The following is a 22850-nucleotide window of genomic DNA, read 5'->3' on the forward strand; positions in this document are numbered from 1 at the left end:
GCCCCCTGCTGCCAATATCGATCCTCTGACGTCACGCCTCTGCCGTGCGTGTTGTGGACAAGGGACGAAACGTTCATCGACGCGACACCTGCTAACATTTCAACCGCCCATTTGTCACCTTTGCTTTGAATGGTGGAGACGCGTGAATATGTGAATATGTTTCGAGCGTGACGTCACAGTAAAAACAACAACAACAACAACAACAACAAATAAACACAAACCGCGCTGGGAAAATAACAAAAACAAATGTTGTACAGTATCTAATGGACGGTCACACGGCAATAAAAAAAATCCGCCGGAATAAAAAAAAAAAACATGGCGAAATAAAACACCGAAGACAAAAGCGCGCCGCCTTTAAATAAAAAAAAAAAAAAAAAAAAAAACAACAACAACAACGCGAAGCGGCGAAGACGACAGCGGCGACGACGACAGGCGTCCCCTTTAAGAAAAGCCGCCGCTCGCTGACATTGACGAAATTTCCTGGCGTCGGAGCCCGCGCTCCATCAACAGCCGAGAGGAAGGCGGCGAGGACGCGGACCGGGCGACACGGGCTGCGGGCTCCGGGGCGACCCGGCGGGGCTGCATGTTTCTACTGGACGGCGGGGAAGGCGGGACCACCGCGACTGCTGATGGAACTTTGTCGCCGCGCGCGCGCTGGGTGAGGCGACTTTTTTTTTTTTTATTTTATTGTATATATATATATATATATTTTTTTTTCTGTCGACATTTGCGACGACGGCGGTTTTAAACGACGGGTCGAGGATGCGCCAGGACCAGCTCCTGCCTCGTCGCGTCCGCCCTTCACCTGCCGCGGCGCGCTTTGTTCCCGAGACGGACCCCGCCACCCGCCACCCGCCACCGAGCCGCGTCGCGACGGGCCGAGATAATTTGGCGAATTTACTGCGGATTGTATTTTCATTCGGGATAGTGCGACACCTGTACTGTACCGCCCACAGGTGCAGCACCCTGGTGGCCTTCGTCAATGAAACACGAGACACGTCGCGGCCGAGCGACGCGTCCATTTCCACGCAGAAACTTTTTTTTTTTTATATATTATTATTTATTACTGTCACATCTTTTTTGTTTCTGTCAACATTTGCATGAAAAGTGCCCGGGTTGCCAGGGCGCGATGAAACTCCCCGCTGTCCTCTCCTCCGGCCTGGCCTGGGCTTGAACTCGCGGCCCCCACCTGGACGCGTTTGCATGGGGAAAACGCGCCCCACCCACATTCTGCTCTCGGATCAACCCAACCCAGTGGCTTTGCTGCCAAGTGGGATAAATTTCGGAAAGCTGTGCACCTGTAGCACCGGCGGACGTGTGTGTGTGTGTGTGGGGGCTGCATCGCGGCTATTATTTTATTGTGTATATTTAATACACACATATTGAATGTATTTATTACCTCCATGTCACTGTACTGAGGGCTGTTTTTGTCATGAAGCCAGGTCGACTTGACCTTTGGTTGCGGTTTCAAGTGTTCTGTGAGTAGGAAGTGGGACCTTTTTTTTTTCGGTTTCATAATTCTCATGAAACTTTTGCACGAACTAAGTGTCCTCGTACAGATTCACCCGTTTGTTCTGTACGTTTCTGCATACCGTACTTTTTCATCAGTAGCCGAATGACTTTTTGAATGGCGGGGACATTGGATATCGAATTAAAAACGGAATTTCCTGTCTTTTGATGTTTCAGCCAAGGCAAGGTTGCAAACAGCAATTAGCCACAGACGAGCTGCTCATAAGGTAAGGAGATGGCAATTAAATTTTTAAAATGTATTTATTTATATTTATATATATATATATTAATTGGGGGGGGGACGGGACTTGGCTTTTGATTTCTTTCAGGGCCGGAATGTTACACTTCCCATTTCCTCTGTGGAACACTTTGTAATGAACGGTCCGACACCAAAGCCCACTGCTCTGTGTGTGTGTGAGTGAGCGAGCGCGGTGTTCTGGATTCATAATGAGGGAGTCTCTGGCGGTCGTCGGACCCCCCGGTCGCACTCACGACTGCTTTGTTCTCAGGCGTTTCTTTTAAATGGCACAAAAAAAGAGGGGGGGTGGGGAGGGACCCTGGCAGGAACGTCTGCGGCCACTTCGGCGGCGTCTTGCACGCGCCAGGAATAATTTGGCCTCTCGTCGCCGATACGTGACATGCAGCCATTAATATATAATGCTCATAAATAAAACAGGGAAAAAAGGGCGTGAGCTGGTCCACAGCGTTGTTCCGCCATGTCGTGACCCCTGCTGCCGGACACGTGACCCCTGCTGCCGGACACGTTGAGAGAACGAGGCTGGAGGACGACCGAGGGCCGCCTCTCACGCCACGAGCAGTTACGAAGGCTGCACGCCGTGTCCTTTTCTATAGGATCTATAGGATCGATCGCCGGTCGCCCTACAGCCTCCTCAAGGTGACCTGGGACAGATTTGACCGCCTTTTTGCTTTAGTTGCGAATCGGTGCCAGGAGGACCCCCCCCCTCCTCCCGGTGTCCCCCGTTCCTGGCCCGCTCTCCGTCCACTCCCACCCTCGCTGCCCCTGCCGTGTCGCCTGACCCAGATACGGCGTGAGGTGCCCGGACCGCCCATCTCCTCTCTCCTCTCGCTCGCCCGCACAGCCGCCTGGCCTCTCTCTCTGCCCCCCCCCCCCATGCCGAGGGGGTCACCGGGTTTCCGGTGTGGCCCGTGGACGCCGGAATTTGTATTTCATTCACCGAGCGGAGAGGAAGGCGCCCGGCCTGGTTGCGTGCGCTTCCTTCTCGTGAATCCACGTATTTATGTCCTGAATTTCTTTACGAATCACGTTTTCATCTGCGTGACAGTAAGGCTTTGAAAAGAAAAGTTTATTTTTTGTCGTTGTCCCCCCCCACCCCCAGGGTCGCCGTTCACCATGTCAAGATAAAGACGAGGATCTCGGTGCTGAAGATGCTAAAGCGCTTGGACAAAATCCGGTTCCGCGGTCAGAAGCGAGATGAATTCCTGGACCTTGCCGAGTCTCCCAACGCTTCGGACAGCGAGTGCAACGACGAGGCTCCGGTGGCGGCGAGGCCGCAGGAGGACCCTGTAAGTTCCCGCCCCCCGCCCGTTTAATAAAGTGAAGTGATTGTCACTTGTGATGCACAGCAGCACAGCACGCGGTGCACACAGTGAAATGTCCTCTGCATTTAACCCATCACCCTGAGTGAGCAGTGGGCGGCCATGACAGGCGCCCGGGGAGCAGTGTGTGGGGACGGTGCTTTGCTCAGTGGCACCGTGGCGGATCGGCAACCTTAACCGCTTGACCACCGCTGCCCCTGAGGCTCAGAGGCTTCTTTGCGTCGAAGGCCGAGGCGAATCTGCGATAAGAGTGCAGATTCGATTTGGCTGTAAGAGAAGCCGGCCCGGCCTCCAATTACGCACCGCCGCGCTTGACCGGAGCTCAACTGGAACTTTTCTAATGTTGTCAAGTGCCACTAATGGCTTCATTAAGTCCAATCATGTCCGGTACCTACCGGTTCCTGAGCGCTTCCTGCCAAGCGGCCCTTTCGTACTCCGGCTCTCCGGGTTTTGTGCGAACGCTCCCTTCCTGGATTCAGTCTCAAGAAAGAGCAGCAGGGAAAGGTTTTTCAGAAGCCGGTGACGCTACGGTGGTGGTGCCACGAGATGTAACGTGAGCCGAATCGGAACGAAGAGGAGGGGAAGGTCCTGAATTATTTCGATCCGCTTAGTGACGAATTTGATAATTGTGCCGTGCGTGGGGTTTGGCGTATTTAAATGAACGCTCTGTTTATTTGTTCCTCAGATAATGTTGTCTGTGGCTTGCGGCTTAGTGCCTGTCACAGGTAGGACCAACTGGGACGAGCATGATCCTAATTAATCAATCAATCGATTAGCAATGAATCAACTATTATGTCAGCTACTATAGCAAGTTGTGGTCATGGCAGAGAATGTTTAATGCGCAGTCAACACAAGTCAAATAATAAAATCCAATGAATGTAATATTAATGGGTGTATGGAAAAAAAAAAAAAAAAAAAAATGCTTTAACGTTCTCCGTACATTTTCTAGACGGGGTTCTTAATTCTAAGTACACTTATTTGATTGCTATCTGCTGAATAATTACTGGCCGCTGGTTGGTCTGAGTGAGCGGATCCCCTCCTCAGCGGGCGAGCGAGAGGGCAGCTGGCCGGAAGTCCATGCGGGACGGTTAATTGAGGAAGAGGCCTGTGTGCGGCGGCGGCTCGGGTGCTCGGTAAGAGAACCCTGCCCGGCCCCACGCGGCTCTCGGCTCACCGCTGTCTGTCTGTCTGTCTGTCTGTCTGTTGACGCTTTAAGGTCCATCTGACCGGCCGCGTGGGCCGGTGTGAAATTGGATTGCCTCGCCCCTTCAGGACGGGTTTCACCCGCCGGAGCTTTTTGGCCCCTGGACATAAACGTCTAGACTGCGGCAGTTTGACAAGCTGGTGCCTGAGCCCGAAGCCACCGGCCCCTTCCCGGTTCACGGCCTCGGGGTGGCCGCCTGGTGTTTGTGACCGTCACTGTTCATAATGTGGCTCTGGGTCCCTGCCCTCCCTTGTTCGAATTCATTTTAATGACTCCTCCGTTTCCCTCCGTTACTCACACTCCCGATACCCCTGGTACACAACGTGACCACGCCCACCACCAGCACCATCGTGCAGATTATCAGCGCTCAAATTCGAGCGTTCTGATTGGTGACCTGACGAGTGTGACAGTATAAGGACAGACCTGCTGTCTGAGACATGCATGTGTGATGTGGAGGTTGGTGACAGTGTCTTTATCCCGGCATTCCTGCTCCGCCGCAACAAGACAACCCCTCAAACAGCCACTGGCTCCAGTTAGTATTTTAAGGAATTGTGGTGTGTGTGTGTGTGTGTGTGTGTGTCACACATGTCTGTACTAATTCAAAGACGCTGCTCCGAGGGCTGGTTGCTCTGGCTTCGGTCTCCATGACAACGCTCCTGAGGGGACATCGCTCCTGTTTTCTTCGATATGAACAAGGTCTTTCTGGGTGATGATGTCACGACTGGTTCCCCTCCCTGCCCTCGTGGCTCAGATGTAGTGGGACCTGCAACGATTCCACTGGCGGCGCAATAGAAAAGAATAAAAAATAAAAAAACATTCATTAATGGTTTTGTTTGGTGTGCGGTTTTAAATGATTGTTCTTTCCTGTTGTCTTTCTTCAGCCCCTCCCCTCCAAGTTTCTGGCTCATCTTTAACTTGTGCTTCCGCCCAGGCTGGTTCGGGAGGTCTCAGCATGGCCGCTCTGCAGGACTTCCAGAGAACGGACTCGGACCGCCTCAACGAGGTCAAGGGTCACCTGGAGATCGCCTTACTCGAGAAGCATTTCCTCCGTGAGTGCCTCGCTGCAGCCTTGCCCCTCAGCTCGAAACTTTTAGTATTTTTTTTCGTCTGACAAGCGGCAATCGTGTTTTCTGCCGAATTTTTGCCCCACGGCAGGGTTGAGGGAAACGGCAGTTTTATTTACTTAAGTTGAGCTTGTGAATATTTCTCACACACACACACACTCTCCCTTTCTTTCGTTTCTCCCTCACATAATGTCTCATTGTTGTGGTTTTCTTCTCCTGGAAGGCTCGGAATGAAATGTTTGCCTCCGATTAGTCCTGCCGTGGAAGCGGCTTAAGGTCCTTTTCTCCAGCAGAAGCGGAGGGGGGAGCAGCCCAGTCCATGCGTCTCGCCACTGGCCGCGCTCTCCTGCGCTCCGCTCCTGTTCCGGCTGCTCCCGGTCTGATGAAATGTCAGCTGCCGTGCTACGTTACGTTCAGGTCTGGGTTCGGGTGCTGGGCTGATATTAGTAATATCTGTGAAATTGAATTTCACGCCTCCTCTGAACTGGAATGGGGGACGGCAGATAAAATTCGTCCACCTCCACTGGACCATGTTGCTGTTTTCACGACTGCCTGCCTTGGTCGTCTATTTACAGCGTTATTACAGCATTACCTATGCAGAATACAGAAATATCCGAACTTTTACAGTCAGTGGATTGTTGAAGCTTATTGAATTAAGCACGTCTTGAACATTTCAGGCCAATGACGGTGAAATGGTTCTTAAATACATTTACATTTACGCCCTTATCCAGAGCGACTTACATTCAGTAGTTACAGGGACAGTCCCCCCCTGGAGCAACTTAGGGTTAAGTGTCTTGCTCAGGGACACAATGGTAGTAAGTGGGATTTGAACCTGGGTCTTCTGGTTCACAGGCGAGTGTGTTACCCTCTAGGCTACTACCACCCTAAAGTGAAAGTGAAGTGACTGTCATTGTGATACACATCACAGCACACGGTAACACAACGAAATGTGTCCTCTGCTTTTAACCATCACCCTTTGTGAGCAGTGGGCAGCCATGACAGGCGCCCGGGGAGCAGTGTGTGGGGACGGTGCTTTGCTCAGTGGCACCTCAGTGGCACCTCGGGACGGACCGGGTCTAGGCCACCACAGATAAATAAATATATTGAGAACCACTGTGCGGTCATTGGCTTCAAGACGTGCTGTCTGGGCACAGAACAAGAAGATTCATCTTAAACAGTTGAACTTTTTTCGATCTTGAAGCATACCGATCCTCTGTATCAGACTGTCTTTATTAATTGACATTTAATTACACAGACAGAGAGCACTGTGGGATTGGCTGTTGATTCTCTCTGTCCACAATCCTGGCATGCTGGGAATGTGTGGTCACTGGTCTGCCAGGCGTGTTGTATTTATCTCTTTAGTCATACTTCGAAAAGGGCTTTTAGACCCTTTGACCTTTACTCGTGACAGCGTCCTGGCAAAAGGACGTCCATCTTGTAGCCAGTTACGGGAGAGAGTTTGGGAAGAAGACTGCCTGTGAGGAGCGAGCGTTTCTGAGAGCGTGCCCGGGCTTTCCGGTCGAACCAGATGCCGGCTTCCATGCGACAAGTCCCCACACTTGGCTGCTGGCTCACCACCAAGATGTTCTCCGCTCAGTTGGCTGCAGGAATGGGAAAATATTCAGTGTTCAGCACTCGCTGCTACCGCTCAAGACCGTAGCCATAGCCTAAACTCGATTCTGACCGAAATGTTGACCGAAATGGGCGGCTCCTTCGGAATAAATTAGGCCGAGTGCCAAGTCTGTATTTGCACGGGTTTTAGCGCCCCTCCTACGCCGTCCTGTTTTTCATGCGCCCGTTTGTGAGGTTTTAGCTGGAACGACGTACTACCAGTAGGTCCTTCTGAAATCAGGCCACGCCCTGAAGGAACCCGAGGAACCACTTTGTTTACAACGATCTCCTGCCCAGAAGAGCAACCGTTTGTGAAGGAATGGCGATGTTTCATTCCTGCGGTTCTATTTTTTTTTTTGACCTCCGCCCTCACGGCCACTCTGTGCTTTGTCTTCTCTCACCGGACATCTTTCGCGAGCCACGTGGTGCCACAGTGTTGTAAATTATGTAGGAGTTTTGGTCGAGGATGCGTGACTGTGGAGACGAAAGCGGCGCTGTTTATTCTATTCTTTTTTTCCTCGTCTGTAATGTGGGAGTATTCCCCACGGCGGGGGTGTGGAAGTACACAATGGGCCCCGGCTCGGAGATAAGGGCCCCGGCTCAGCCAGATAAGAGGCTGGTGTGTCCTCTCGTGTCCTGTGTGGACAGAGGATCTTCCAGAAAGGTTTGAAGGGCTTGAAGATGATCAAAACCTGTACCCCGTTTTCTAAATTTATCTGAAAATGTTTAGCAATCCAACTATGTAGAAACAATAATATGTTTTTAATGGTCATAAAAAATTAGAGTAAAAAATGGCAGCCTGATTGTATTTATGGGAGGCGATTAATCAGGACCAGGGGTCAGCCAGCTTAGAGCAGGAAAGTTCTGGAAAGTTCCATCAAAATAAATAAATAAATAAATAAATAAAAGTCCAAAGAGAAATCCAACAATTTTACAAAACCGGAACTGGGACCGCCCTCCATTCCTCTTCACATCCTTGTTGTCTCGGTCGTCCTGTAGTGAACGTTGCGAAGAGGTTCCTTGTGTGATTTTCAAACGTATAAAACGTGTCTGGGTCTTCGGGAGCAGGCCAGTGGAGTTCCTGCCATTGTTCCTGCACCATGGGCCCATGGAATAGCACATCCGCGCTGTGATTGGCTACAGGGCTTCTTCTCAGGATGTGGGCTCTCGTGGTCAGTGCCGGTGAGCTTTGTAACGCGCCTCCGGCATGCAGACAGGCATGGCTGGCCTTGCGCACCGAGACACGGCCGCTGCCGCGCTGCTGAAAGCCTCTTTGTGTCGAGTGTTAAATTGCGCCGCTATGTGGGTCATCTGCTTCGCCTGCGAGCCCGTACCGTCCAGACGCTCGTTGCCTGCTCGAGGGAGCCTCTTCCTTTCGTGCTGAGTGATGGGTCTGTCGTCCAGTGAATTGACTAAACGGGAAATTGCCGGAACGCCCGAGATCAGGGCTGCTACTTACGGGCCTTCGTGACTCATTGTGGACTTTTCTTTTGACTGGACGGCTGTCTGGGAAAGTTACGTTTGGTGAAAGGGCGATAAGGGTTGCTCCATCCAGCTGGTCACCTCCCACCCGTAGGTCATACTTGCGAAACAGATTGCATAATGAATCCTGGAACGCTGGAGCGGAGACGTTCCCTGCTCCCAGTAATTCCAGTCAGGAGCGCCGTGGTCGAAGGGGTCTTAATGAATATTTATAAGCTGTCACCGCACTGCTAGTGCGTGTCTGTCCCCGTCCCTTGGCGCCGATGCAAATGAGCGCGTGAAGAAAATGTCTTATAGCGCCAAGTGAATAAAGTCGAATGCTCTTGATCTCATTAGTTAACCCGGAAAAAAATGTGTGTTTTATGGATTGACCGTGTTAAAATGTTAAGGTTGATGAGACCCCTGCGCGTTTCCAGTGGGGAGAAATGTATGTTCCGATTTCATTTGAAATTGTTGGTGCATTTACCAAAATGCAGGATATCCAGTTATCACTTTTAATAAATGATCCTGTCCAATGTTAACATGATTTATAGTCTCCAGACAACTGTACTCTACACAACCACAAACTGACTTGTGGTCCTATAGGTCCGCCAACTTTTTCATTTCTGGCATTTATCGGGCGCCCTACAAGCCACTTACAATCTGTGCTTCCTTTCTCGTTCTCATTCGGAGACCCACACAGAAAGAGTATACGGGAGAAGGGAGAACCAGTGTTGACTTTTTCACTGCCCTCCTAATATGATGCGTTGTGACAGGGTTTCACTTTCTACAATGCTGCGCTCAATAGCAATTACCCCAGCTCGGGGGGGGAGGGGCTTATTTGGCGCTTCAGTGAGGACAAGGGGGTGGACCTGCGTGTGGAGGCGATGACGAAACCTGGAGCAGGGCGGGCCCGGCAGTCTGGACATCTGAGGTGCTGGCCTGTTTTTAAATGTCATTTTCATATTGCGACCGTTTGTTTGTTTGTTTGTTTATTTATTTATTTATTTATTTATTTATTTATCGCCCCGTGTGTCCCGGTGGTTCCCCGTCCTCAGGACGAGCAGGTCAGTGTGTGTGTGATGAACACCTAGCTGTGTGACTGTCTGGGTTGGATAAAATGAGGACCGGCACAGTTTGATACTGAGGAGTTAAGTTCTAGTTCTAGTGTAACATGGAAGAACGAGGGAAGAAGAAGTGAGCAGAACCAGGAACCAGGCCCAGCAAGCCAGTGGATACTGACGACCTTCAGGTGCAGCCAGACAATGCATGGCAACAACGGTCTGAAGGGGGCGCCGGGGGTCGTAACAGGTCCGGTGGGGCTGTAGTATTGATCGTGATGAGGTCTGGGAACAGGTTTTATTTAATCGTGAAACCACTTGTGCTCCTCTGTGTGAGAAATAAAGTTAATTGCACCTGCATGCTTGATGTTTTCTGCAAGCACTGCGCCATAATTTTTAGACCATTAGACTAATTGACTTTTCTAATTGGCACAGGATGCCACTTGAGTTAGACGTTGGCTCTTAAAGTGCACATCCAGCATCTACTTGTCCTTATCAAAATGTCGGGTTGGATTTATCGACGTGAAGCTGAAATGCAGACAGAAACGCTCAGAATTGACCACGCTTAATTAAAGAAGAAAAGGAGAGCTGGAACATTCTGACATTTCCAGAAGCCAGCGGTTGTGGGAGACCCGTTTCCACGGCAGCAGAGGCCTGGAAAACCATCTTGCTTTGGTAATGATCTACTGAGCCCGGGACCTGGGTGGCTCAGCTACTCTGTGTTAATATTTAATAGGCCCTAACAGGTCGGGCCTCGCTTTGAAAGTCATTACCGTGCAGCATGGCCATTTGCTCTTTTCAGTTATTTAAAGAACGGGCGTAAGGAGGCCGTGCCTCATGGTGTGAGACGTTTCCACCCAGCCTGCTGCCTCTGTTAATACTCCAGAGGACTGGAGTGTTTTACACCAGACCTGGAAGTGCATTAACCCCCCCGCCATTCTCATTTTTTTTCCCACTGTATGTGATACGTTAGTATGACAGTTCTCCTGTCCTTTCTGGTGCTTCGTAAAGTGCAGAGAGCTGTGAATCCGTGGTCTGTAATTTCCAGGGCATTGAGTATCGGTTTTTACTCCTTTACCACACCAGTCATGAAAACAAATGTGGTCACACGATTTGGTGAAGGGGGGGGTTCAAGGCCAATAGATGCTGCAATTCTCAATGGGCAGGGCATATTAACATTTACAGCATTTATCAGACACCCTTATCCAGAGCAACTTGCAATCAGTAGTTACAGGGACAGTCCCCCTGGAGACACTCAGGGTTAAGTGTCTTGCTCAGGGACACGATTGTAGTACGTGGGATTTGAACCTGGTTCATAGGCGAGTGTGTTACCCACTAGGCTACTACCACCCTATAATTATCTTATAATTATCAGACACCCTTATCCAAACCAACTTAGTGACAGGGACAGTTGCCCTTGAGAAGTGTCTTGCTCAGGGACACAATGGTAGTAAGTGAGGTTTGAACCTGTGACTTTGTGGTCTAATGGCTCTTAGGCGAGGCCACTAGCACCCGGGAATAGAATCTGAGATGTTGTGCAACAGGTCACACAAATTTAACAACCATTCCATTAACTCACCCCTGCGATTTTTTGTCAAGTTTTCTTCATTTGACATCCAGACCGACTTACAATCAGTAGTCGCAAGGACAGTCCCCCTGGGATTTAGGGTTAAATGTCTTGCTCAAGGATGGGTCTGGGCCATAGGCGAGTGTCTTCTGGGCCATAGGCGAGTGTGCTTCCCACTAGGCTACTTCAAATTTGACCGAAGAGTTTAACCAATCATGCCATTACTGCCATTCTGCTACACGTGCACGCGGACCGCGTTATGGATCATTCATCGCTCATGTTGGCACAGAAAAAAAACTGGTTTTGAAATGGCTGTTCAGTTAAGTGTCGTATGAGCTGGTTCATATGCTTTTTAAAAAAAAAAACTGTGGTGCTTCAGGTAAATAGTCTCTATCCAAGGGCCCCAAACAAAAAAGCAGCACAGTGACACAACGAAATGTGCCTACGGATTCACGCTCCCCCGTCTCTGATTCTTGTCGCCGCAGAGGAAGAGCTGAGGAAGCTGCGAGAAGAGACCAACATTGAGATGCTGAAGCAGGACCTGGAGAAGGAGAGGATAAAGAGGCTCGACCTTGAGCACAAAATGAACGAGGTGCTCAAATCGAGGTCTGTCAGTGCTGCACCCCGAATACCGCAGCAGAGGGTTTTTATGTCAGACTTTCACTTCCTGTGTTTTTTTGCTCTGCAGAGTGGAAGACTCCCCACCACAGCCACCTAAAGCACAATCGTCTGCTGTCAATGGAACAGGTCTGTGTGTTTTTACGGACACACACACACACACACACACACACAACATGCAAACAACATGCATTCACTTTTGAGATACTAATGTATTTAGTATCTCACACAAATTATTTTGGATAGAAAAACAGTGCAAACCCTATTAATCCACATGACTGTACTGCATCTAATGGAAATTAGTGTAAAATAATTGTATTATTGACCACAGTCTAGTATGTACAAAATCAGTAATGTTTTTTCAGAGGAGATCTAGCTTGCCAGAATAAAAAAAAAAAAGAGAAATAAGCTATTTTGCTTATTATTGTGATATAAAACTTTTATTGACGTAGTAGCAAAAGAAATTATATTGCAGGCGGACTCATATCAGTCCCTAAAATGTGATCTCCTACAGGATACTATTGTAGGATAACAGAGCTGAGTCTGATGTAAAGAAAGACAGCTGTCCATGGCAACACCTGTCGGAGCATCGTGCGAGGTGTGGGCTGATCTTGTTCCCCTCTTTTGCTCGTTTCCACGCAGCAGACAAGCAGAAGGAGACGCTGGGCTCCCGGCTGCAGAAGTGGCTGTACGAGCGCTTCGGCGTTTACATCGAGGACTTCCGCTTCCAGCCTGAGGAGAACACCGTCGAGACCGAGGAGCCACTGAGCGCCAAAAGGTCAGAGCCTGGCTGCTGCTTGGTGGGATTCCCCTTCCCTTCCCCGCACCACCTTGGTGATCTTTACTCGTCTGGCAGGAGGCGGGTTTGATTTGAAAAGGTCACTGTAAACGCGGCGTGGCTCGAGCAGCCGCGTGCAAGCTGGCAGTGCTGTGGTTATCACCACGAGACGGACTGGGAAGGACTGAGACATACCTACGTCACAGGAGGGCTGATGGGACTCCTTTGTTCCACCGTAATTCCATTCCACCCCCCTCCCACTGTCCTCTTTGTCTGATATCAGAGCGGCAGGCAGCCAGATGGCATGCTGGCGAGGTTAAACGGCGCTTATGAGATGTCATAAAAAAAAAAAAAAAAACCTGATACCTCTTTCTTGGAGCCAGTGCCCCGGCACGCCTTATATTTATGAGAATATGGTGGAACATGGCGTGATGGGTCAGTATCGTCCTCGGAGATGGTGATTGGTTAAGAGGCTGTGTGGTTTGCAGAGGAGATCCATGTCTGCCCCCCCCCCAGTGGTGTTTTATTTCCCATGTTGCTAAAATAGTTTTGTTGTGATGTGAACATTAAGGTTCTATCCAATTTCACAGTGGCCACAGTGCAGAAGTAGAAATTACAACTGTTGTACTTCTCCTCAAAATATACAATGATTGTTGATAGGAAGACATTTACATTTACATATACATTTACGGCATTTATCAGATGCCCTTATGCCTCTGTCTCTCACATTTGAAGTGTATCTAATATGAATATTACAGACCCGGGACCAGTGGTGGCCTAGCGGCTAAGGAAGCGGCCCCGGAATCGGAAGGTTGCCAGTTCGAATCCCGATCCGCCAAGGTGCCAGTAAGGTGCCACTGAGCAAAGCACCGTCCCCACACACTGCTCCCCGGGCGCCTGTCATGGCTGCCCACTGCTCACTCGGGGTGATGGGTTAAATACAGAGGACAAATTTCACTGTGTGCACCATGTGCTGTGCTGCTATCACTTCACTTTATTTTATTTTTTTTAAGAGACCTCTCTCATCTTTTTAAGTGGGACAACTTGCTTAATCAGTGGCTGCCAAATCTTTAACTTTGTATTAATGACCACATTCTTGTTACCTTTATGTCAATGGTCACTTTGAATCAATACCCAGGTGTTGCTGCTATTACTCCATCTATGCATTTGCATCGTCACCTGGAATGGTGGAATGTGTGAGGTTTCACAGAGTAGACATGTTTTGTCGACTCTTCTTTTGGGTCTAATTTCACACTTGTATACGCTTGGTTTGGAAATATTGGGGGAAGAGTATACCACACTGGAGGTCCATGTTGGGCGAAGCAGAGTGAAATGCACCCACGACTGCTTGATCTCCATGAAAGACACTTGCTGCACTTCCTTGAATCCGGTTGTTTTCTGACTCTGAATCCCGATCAGAAAATAGACAGACTCGGGCTAAAAAATAGACGATAAAAGTTGGCTTGGTATTTTTACATCTGTGACAAAGAAAAAAGTGAATTGTGATCGAATTCTGTGGGTGTGACTCGACAGGTACGATTGTGTGAGGAGTGTGTGAGTCTTTTAAAAGTATGTGGTGCGGCCGAGGCTGCTCTGTGTTCTTTAGGGGGAGTCTTTTGTTGTGGCCCTTTGTCCCTTAATTGCCTTTTCTCTTTTGTCACTCAGGCTAACAGAAAACATGCGGCGGCTGAGTAAGTATGATTTACAGATGTGTTTTTTTTTTTTTCACGCAGCCAGGACGTGTGTCCTACCCCCAGTTGTCCCTATATTCTATGAAGGGACGCAGGCACCAAATAAAGGAAACCAAAAAAAATATGGTTTTAGACAGTATACGTTTCTAAATAAAACAATAATCATATTTTTTAGTTTTTCAAACATATTAATTTTTCATTTATCATAAGATATTGACTATAAAATACAATAGAGTGTAAAATAAAAAAAAGTCTTACATAATTGAACAAATTTTGAGCAAAACATGACATTAGACATGCATTACATGTTTATTTGTTTTTTAGATTTTTATTTTGATAGATTCAATCTTCCATAAATAACAAGCTGTGAGCATTTAAATGTTACTTCCCATGAAAACACACACAAAGCCATGTGCAACTGTTGGCATGGTAACAGTAGCAGCCTATGCTCTTGTGAAACGACAGAGCGCGGTGCCAAGCCCGTGACCAACTTCATGAGGAACCTGACTGCCTTATCAAGCTGGCACTCCGTGTACACGTCAGCGATCGCCTTCATAGTGAGTGGGCCGCACGTCCGGCACATCACCCGCCATCAGCCATATTTCAGCGGCGCCGGCGCTGACCCATCCCCCTCCGCCTCTCTCCTCTCTCCTTTTCCATAGATCTATATGTATGCTGCGTGGCATGGCTGGGCCATTCCCATGTTCCTATTTTTAGCCATCCTGAGGTTGTCCTTGAACTACCTCATTTCAAGGTAACCCTACCGATTGACCCTGTTTGTAAAGGCGTTCTTTTACCATTTTAGCTGATGTGTCTGATGTGTTGTGGTTTTTGTGCAGAGGCTGGAGGATACAGTGGAGCATCGTGCCTGAAGTTTCAGAACCTGTGGTGGGTTGTCTCTTCCTTTTCACCACACCTCCTACACTGGATGGAACGCTAAATCTGTCTAGAATCTTATGGACTTTATGTCTACTTTCAGGAGCCTCCAAAGGAAGATCTAACTGTTTCTGAGAAATTCCAGTTAGTGCTTGATGTAGCACAGAAAGCTCAGGTATTTCTTAAAAAAAAAAAAAACAATACAAGCTCAACATTGGAAAATTTTACACAAGTAAGATTTTTTTCTCCCCCCCCTATAAACTGTTCACAGAACCTTTTTGGAAAGATGGCTGACGTTTTGGAGAAGATAAAAAAGTGAGTTTTTGGTCGAAACGATCTGGGGTCTCATTTACGAACTCATACAAAACTCTACGGGCGATCAAAGGACAAAAGTGACGTACGCAAAGAAAATGTCAGATTGATGAAAACGTGCACACACGCCTGCACGCAATAGACGCTTTATAAATTGCAATCTACCTGGGATTGTTTCCACGTAGATTTGCTGCATTCGATTCTACAATTCAGTACATGAACTGAACATGAATAGTTAGAAATTGCGAGATAAACGAGTCATGTGTTGAACCAGTCCAGTGTGCAGCCCCATTTGTAAAATCATATAAAACTTGCACATTTATAGAATGCACGTTTTCTATTTCCGCAAATATGCCCATTTACATCTGTGGCGCACAGATTAAAAGTGTAGATTAAGTTAAGATTGAATTCAAATTATGTTTTCATTATTATAAAAATGTGACTGAAAAAGTACTCACTAGCACGATGTTAACTTTTGTGCGTTTGTGTGTGTGTGTGTGTGTGTGTGTGTGCGCGCCTCAGCCTGTTCATGTGGGTTCAGCCGGAGATCACTCAGAAGCTGTACGTTGGTCTGTGGGTGGCCTTCATATCCTCATGTCTTCTGCCCTATAAGCTAATGGGCTTCATCATCGGTGAGGGGACCAACTTGCATCCTCCATACTGCTCAGAGCACTAGCCTACTGTATTTTATGATAACATATCATTTGGTCATTTGTTTTGGTAATTTGATTCATATTGGTCAGTCTTCAGCCGAAGTATTTGCCCGTAATGAAGATACTATTGAAAAGTTCAGCATTTCTGTGTTGCCAGGGATATTGTAATAATGTGAGAATACATTTTTAACACCTATCTTATATGACTTTACTTTACTTTACTTTACTTTACTTTACTTTATTTGGCAGACGCTTTTATCCAAAGCGACTTACAATGGGAAGACACCAGCAATTCTCGTTCGATTTCTATAGAATATCAAGTATACAAACTAAGAGCCCTGATAAGGCTTAGACTTGTCATTGAAGAACATGCTCGGAGAGTGTTGGGTGCTAGACTAAGAAAAATTATAATGTATTTTTACATTTTGTATTTGTTTGTTAAATGTGTATGCATGTGTATGTGTTAATATGAAACGCGTGTCATTGACCGTGTCTGTCCACCAACAGGCATTTATGCAGGAATCAAATTCTTCATTATTGACTTCATCTTCAAGAGCTGCCCGAAACTGAGGGACAAGTACGACACGCCCTACATCGTCTGGACCAGCCTACCAACTGACCCCCAACTGAAGGAGCGTAACAACGTCACCCTCTCCAGACGGGTGAGTCTGGAGTTTCACGTCACCTTCTCTTCACATCCCGATGAGCTTATTACTAATGGGGGACACGTTTCGTCTGCAGAAGCTTTCATGTTTTTCTCCAGGTTTCATTTCATATCTGTCATTAGTGAGAATGTATGTATATTATTGTGGAATATCTTGTTATCTTGGCATGTATGTGAGTGTGTGTAGCATGTGATGTTTTTTTTTTCTTTTTTCTTTGCTGTTGTTGTTTTCATCTTTCTTTACTGAAGTCTGTCACAGACGTGTTCTGTTATTTTTCCCCCTCTCAGCTCTCTGGCTTTGAGAAGGTAGGGTTTTTGGTGTGTTCATCCAGTTTGAAAGTGCTTGTGTGTCACCTGGCTGGCTTTTGTGTGTGTGTGTGTGGGTGTGGGTGGGTGGTTGTTGTGTTTGAGTAGTTACAGCGTGATGACAGCATCTTGTTGATTGAAGATGGGATGTCCTCTCATTCTTGGTTGAGTTTTTAATCTGTTCATGTAGATTGTGTGTGGTGTTTGAGACAGGTGTGTGTGTGTGTGTGTGTGTGTGTGTGGTGTGTAATAATTATGTAGGTAGTATTTTAGTTTTAGGGGAGGCAGTTAAATGCACAAGAATGGTTAATATATTACTGAACATCAGAACAGCAGAGTGCTAATTCACTTGACTGTAATAAACGGAGCTGCCTCTCAAATGACTGTGATATCTTATCACCACTTTAATGTACAATAAACTTCAAATTAAACTCATATGTTGTTTGATGAAGGTCCTGGTGCTGGACCACTGATCTAAAAAGAACTAAGTAGAGAAATATGAGGCCAGGTACACACAGGACTTGTCTTAATCTGAACTTCTTTTTTTTAACACCTATGCAGCGCTCAGGTACTCTGTTAATACTTCGTTGCGAGCTGTCTTTTCTGAATTCATATAAAATACAAAAATACTAGCCAACTGTGCAACCCAACAACAACGGGCCTCTCTGAGCTAACATGAATTAGCTGTTAGCAATTAGCATTGCTGCTACACGTTATCATCCTGTTACTCTCTACATATAATCATTCACACAGAGCAATCAAAAATTATTATTATCATTATTATTTGTGGAATTGAAATCAATTGTATACAAACTCTGAGAGAGAGAGAGAGAGAGAGAGAGAGAGAGAATTCATGAATCTTCTATGACTGCCGCACCCATGAAAATCAGTGTATTGTTGTACCCTCAGTGTGGGCGTGGCCTTAATGCACTTTGTACCGCCCATTAATGGGCACATTACACGTTAACACTTTCACCGCTGCATTAAAATTATCGTTTTGATTTGATCTTTTTTAACAGAAGACACAGTATCCCACCCCGAGCACCATTTGTATACAGAAATAAAAAAAAAGTAATTATGCTAAAATGCATGTTGACGTGTCGTGTGTGTGCAAATTCCAAAACTCCAAAAATGAAACCCTTCATGCCTTTATTACATGTTCAGGTGGAACTGTCATATTATGCTTGGCTTTTGTGATGTTCAGTAAAATTTACAATTTTAAGACCATTTTAAGATTTTATTTTCACCTTATAGGAGTGATGAAGGTGTGGACTGACTTTACCTTTTGCTGATGTTCTTTGACCATTATTATTACCATAAATGTGAGCAACAAGCCTGATTGGCAGACGTTGTCTCACAAGCTGTACTTGTTCGAACCGTATGGCCTGAGGCTTGGCGCTTTTGCACGATTACAGATACCCGCGCCCCGGGATGGGTGTGTGCGAGCGAGAGCATGCGTGAGAGAGACCACACACAACACCCCAACGTATCTCACCACATTGCTCAACCCACTGCTCCTCTTAAAAGCACAGCACCCGTAGGTTTCGGCTGCGAGATGCCGGTCAAGCTTTAAGCACTGGCAGACACCGGACTGGCTATGGCCCGCTACATCCTTAGTAAAAGTTCTGTGACCTGGGATCAGTTTTTCCCTTTTACATCCATTTTAAATACAGTAAAAACGAGGAACTACTGACCCTGGATCAGAATATGCTGCTTTCGCTCTGACATCACGGGCCGCTCTCTAACTGCCACTCCTTCCAGATCCAGCCCATGGTGGCCCGTGGTAGCCTAGCGACCAGTTCCCCGTGTGGCATCAGCCGCGAGGAAGAGAGCGGCCGCATCCACAGCACCAAAAAGGGGGCCTTCCACGAGGTCTTCAACCTGCCGGAGAACGAGCGCCCTCTGCAGGGTGAGTTCAGGATCGCACCGCTCTCGGGCCTCCTGCTAGTCAACGAGTTTATACCAATGGCGCGAGTTCACGTCACCTTCTGCCCGTGTCCATATGTGTGTCTGTTGCGTCCCTCTTCTGTGTGTCCGCGTGTGTGCGTTCGCAGTGTGTGAGAACGGCTGGCGCTGCTGTTTGATTAACAGGGACAGGAAGATGCCCACTGACTACATCCGCAATGGCGTGCTGTATGTCACCGAAAAGTAAGTTCTGTCCCCCTCAAAGGGGAGGCATCTGTACGTTAAAACCCAAACTTTCCGTGAGCGTGCTTTTTGTCAACACACTTTTGTATGTTCATAACCGTGATGCAGTTTGAATGTTGCCTTTGTGATTTTTTTTTATTTTTTTTTATGGAGATTTGATATGGGATTAAGTTTTTTGCAGCTGAATGCAAAATTTGCAGAGAATTTGCAGCGAGTTCTGTACTTTTTAACAACTTACACCCCTACCCGCAGCTACCTTTGCTTTGAGAGCTCCAGCTCAAGGTCGAGCTCATCTAAGAAGAATAAAGTTATCAAGCTTGTCGACATCACAGATATTCAGAAGGTGTTCTTGTATTTCTTTTTTGTTTTGCTGTAGTGGTGATTTTGGCTCTACCTACTGCTAATAATAATTATTATTATTATGGCACCTAATATTAATTATTTTATTTTTTTTTGGTCCTCTGGATACAGTACAAAGTCCTGTCTGTATTGCCAGGGTCCGGCATGGGAATTTCTGTAGCCACTCCATCCACGCAGAAGGTAAGACCCCTGTGTTATGTCCACCCACTTTGTAATCCCACTGTAAAGAAGTACAGTTTCATCTGCTGCTGTTGCTACACACTCCCCAATTCATGGCACGATTATCAGCATAGCGATGACTCTCAAATGGTGTCCTACAGATAATAAATAATAATAATAATCGTTTTTTTGTTTATGTTTTTGCCTCCCTTGGTCCAGCCTCTGGTGTTTGGTGCGATGATCCACAGAGACGAGGCCTTTGAGGCGATCTACACTCAGTACGCAAAGATAATGAGCACCCCGAGTAACGCCAGCCCCGAGACCTGACAACACCCAAAAAAACACGCATTGCAGTTCAACCCCACCTCGGGTTAACAAGCATCTGGATTACAGGAATTTCACGTCTTCTTTTATTTTATTTTAAAGAGTGTGTACGTGTTGGCACGTGGACGGTTTTATTAGCCTGTGGGAACTCTCACTTTTTGTGTGTGGGTTCGTGTGTGTTGATTCTGCCAAAATGCAATGGAGGGGCAGGTTCCCCTTACGTGTTTTTAATCGCTTCCTTTTCCTCTGTCCCTCGCTCCCTTTACCCCTTTTTTCACAGCTGTGTACGTGTGTTGTGTGCTTTGTGTTCTTCCATTCCTGATTGTAGTTTGTGTTTTAATCACCCCTCAGCCTTGCACATGGTCACATGCTGCACTTTGTTGCGCCTAGTTTGCGACTGTGTAAGTGTGCGAATGATGTTGTGCACCAAGTAGAATGCACAAGAGTACTGAATGTAAAGGTACATGTTCACCATCCCCGTTAAACGACCTCTTTATTACGTCTGTGTTGAGATGAGCAGAAACGAGAAGCTTCATAAAGATTCATAAAGTACAACTTGGACTACAACTTAGATTTAAACGCGCGCCGGAGGAGTTCTGCTGTACATGGTTTAGAGCTTCTTAACAACATTCCACGTATAGAATGGAGTATGGAGAGATGTACATGCAATCAATAATGCTTACTAATTTTCGGTTATACGTGAATTGAAAAGAGAAGCACATTCATGCCATTACAATGAAAAAACATCAATATATGTGATTTATGTTACGTGCTTGTTTAGGAAACGTTGCGAATGTTTGTGGAATCCCGTACAGAGCGTTGTTTGCCTTCTGCCCCAGTGGCACACTTTTTACTTGTATTGATTGATTGATTATTGACATTTTAGTTCTATTGCATATATAGTCTGTCCCATTTACCGTGACTCTGGTAAGCTTGCGTTGTATGTAGCCGGAAACGGCCTGACCTTCCACGTGTGAATTATGTACAGCCGTGGCCCCCCTGAGGTTAATTCTCATGAAAATATTAGTTTTGATTGATTGGTGGATGTAAATTTGTAGATTCTCACTCTGACCCATGCCGGTACACAAGTCAGCCATCTTAGTTAAAGGATGTTGATGAAACCGGCCTAGCAGATAACGTTTTAGCTCTTGAGCCCGAACCCGAGCCTTATGAGCCTTGCCTTCCGCCTTTGCCGGACGTTCTGGAAGCGTCCGGGGAACCGAGTGTGCAACTTGCCTCACCGCCGGGGCTCTACTTCCTGCGTTCCTGTGTTTTGAGTGCACTGTGCAGTGGGCTACAGCATGTGGCGTGCGTCGATGTCATGGCCACACGCATGTCCTCACCGCATTTCGCGGCTTAGTCGTCGTCTTTACGTTAGAACAGCACAGCGTCCTTGTTTTGAAGCACAAAGATGTAAAGCGCATCACCCTGCTTATTAGGTACATATTACAAGTACATAACCGGATTACCATTAATGTGTTAACTGTTGTCTCTTCTGCCTTATGATGTCTAATGATGTGAAGGGTTGTACTAAAGAAAGCACAGAACCGCTGAGTACAGTGTATAATAATTATAATAATAATTGTTTGCCAAATGTGTTTTTTGATAAAGTGCTTGCCTTGGATCTTGCTTTAAGCTCTACTGTCTGAGAGGCGTGTTGGATTCCCAGAAGCCTGCTGGGGGCGTGATGGCTCGGCCTCTTAAAAGAAGTCACGTGACCAGCCCTGGGTGGTCACGTGACAAGGAAATCTCTGTGACCTTTCATTCACCCAACGTCCTGCTGGAGAGTAATATTTCGATTTTATTTTTTTTTATTTAATGTTGAGCATTCAAATTAAGCAACACTTAGCGCTCTCATTTCACTGGAATCATTTTTCCGAATCATTGTTTTATTATTTTATTTTTTGGTGGGACACGAAACTAAACCAGAGGTTGATCTAATAGCCCAGCAAGTGGCCAGAAGTCTCTCCAGATGTGGCCTGTGATCTGTACATCTCTGTTGTGTGTGTGTGTGTGTGTGTGTGTGTGTGTGTGTGTGTGTGTGTGTGTGTGTATGTGTGTGTGTGTGTGTGTGCGCTGTCCAATGCAAACCTTTCCTTATAACCCCATCATTGTCACTGTTGGGTTCAGGGTCACCTGACCCTTCTTTGTACCTGTTTGTACTGAGGGCTAAAGGCGTCCTTGGCGCATTGCTGAAAGTACATTACAAATCATGTTCTGTACAGTAGATGAAAAAACATGTAAAGTTTTTAAAGAGAATTATTATGTCTATTGTAAAAACAATTATGTGATGTACATTTTTTAATTGCAGTAAAATAATTTCAAGTAAAATCTGCTGTGTTTTGATGTTTGTTTACACTGATTCTTGTTGATTAATTCATAATTGCAGTTTAAGAAGTGTCTAAAAGTTAACCATTTTATAATTGTTCACTAGGGGGCAGTAGAGTTTAACATAAATGGATTTAATAGAATGAATTTGTACGAAAATAATACCTCAAAGGCCAGTAAATAACACAGTAACGGAAATGAACAGAAGCAGACAAAATTGTACTCACTGTTTTAATATGTAACAGATTGATAGATGTATTGTTATGCATAAAAACTCAAGCCATGTTTTGTAAGAATGAAAGCTTATTATTTTATTTTGAAGGGGGTTATATCTTCAGACTGTGACATTGCAGCAAATGGATTGAGGCAGTGCAATTCATATGTGATTTATTATTACAGTCTGAATTTTGGTGCTACATAATATATAGTAGAACATAATATATCTGTATCATTATTATGTTATTACATTACATAAGTCTGTATTATAATGTTTCTCATATGGATTTAGGTTCACATAGTACACAAGCTACAGTTTCATTGCTGGATTGCTGATTCGGAGGCTTGCTGCTTTTCATCAG

General features: G+C 46.4%; 1 protein-coding gene across 4 annotated transcripts; it reads left to right on the forward strand.

Moving 5' to 3' along the window:
• The first annotated feature begins 398 nt into the window (after positions 1-398).
• On the forward strand, positions 399-22275 carry gramd4b (GRAM domain containing 4b). Of its 4 annotated transcripts, none has more exons than XM_028958518.1 (21): positions 399-658; positions 1687-1736; positions 2868-3054; positions 5223-5340; positions 11541-11661; positions 11744-11802; positions 12316-12451; positions 14117-14142; positions 14608-14699; positions 14805-14896; positions 14982-15030; positions 15122-15193; positions 15290-15333; positions 15853-15962; positions 16491-16645; positions 16936-16953; positions 18715-18862; positions 19008-19101; positions 19354-19444; positions 19573-19641; positions 19840-22275. In XM_028958518.1, exons 1-21 carry the CDS (start codon positions 584-586, stop codon positions 19945-19947), a joined length of 1914 nt encoding a protein of 637 aa, XP_028814351.1. In that variant the 5' UTR covers positions 399-583; the 3' UTR covers positions 19948-22275. The 4 variants fall into 4 exon arrangements, with proteins under 4 accessions (XP_028814351.1, XP_028814352.1, XP_028814353.1 ...); XM_028958519.1 differs by having other exon boundaries at positions 12319-12451; XM_028958520.1 differs by lacking the exon at positions 16936-16953.
• The last annotated feature ends 575 nt before the right edge of the window (positions 22276-22850 follow it).

Source organism: Denticeps clupeoides, chromosome 17 (assembly GCF_900700375.1).
Source record: "Denticeps clupeoides chromosome 17, fDenClu1.1, whole genome shotgun sequence".
Taxonomy (NCBI): domain Eukaryota; kingdom Metazoa; phylum Chordata; class Actinopteri; order Clupeiformes; family Denticipitidae; genus Denticeps; species Denticeps clupeoides.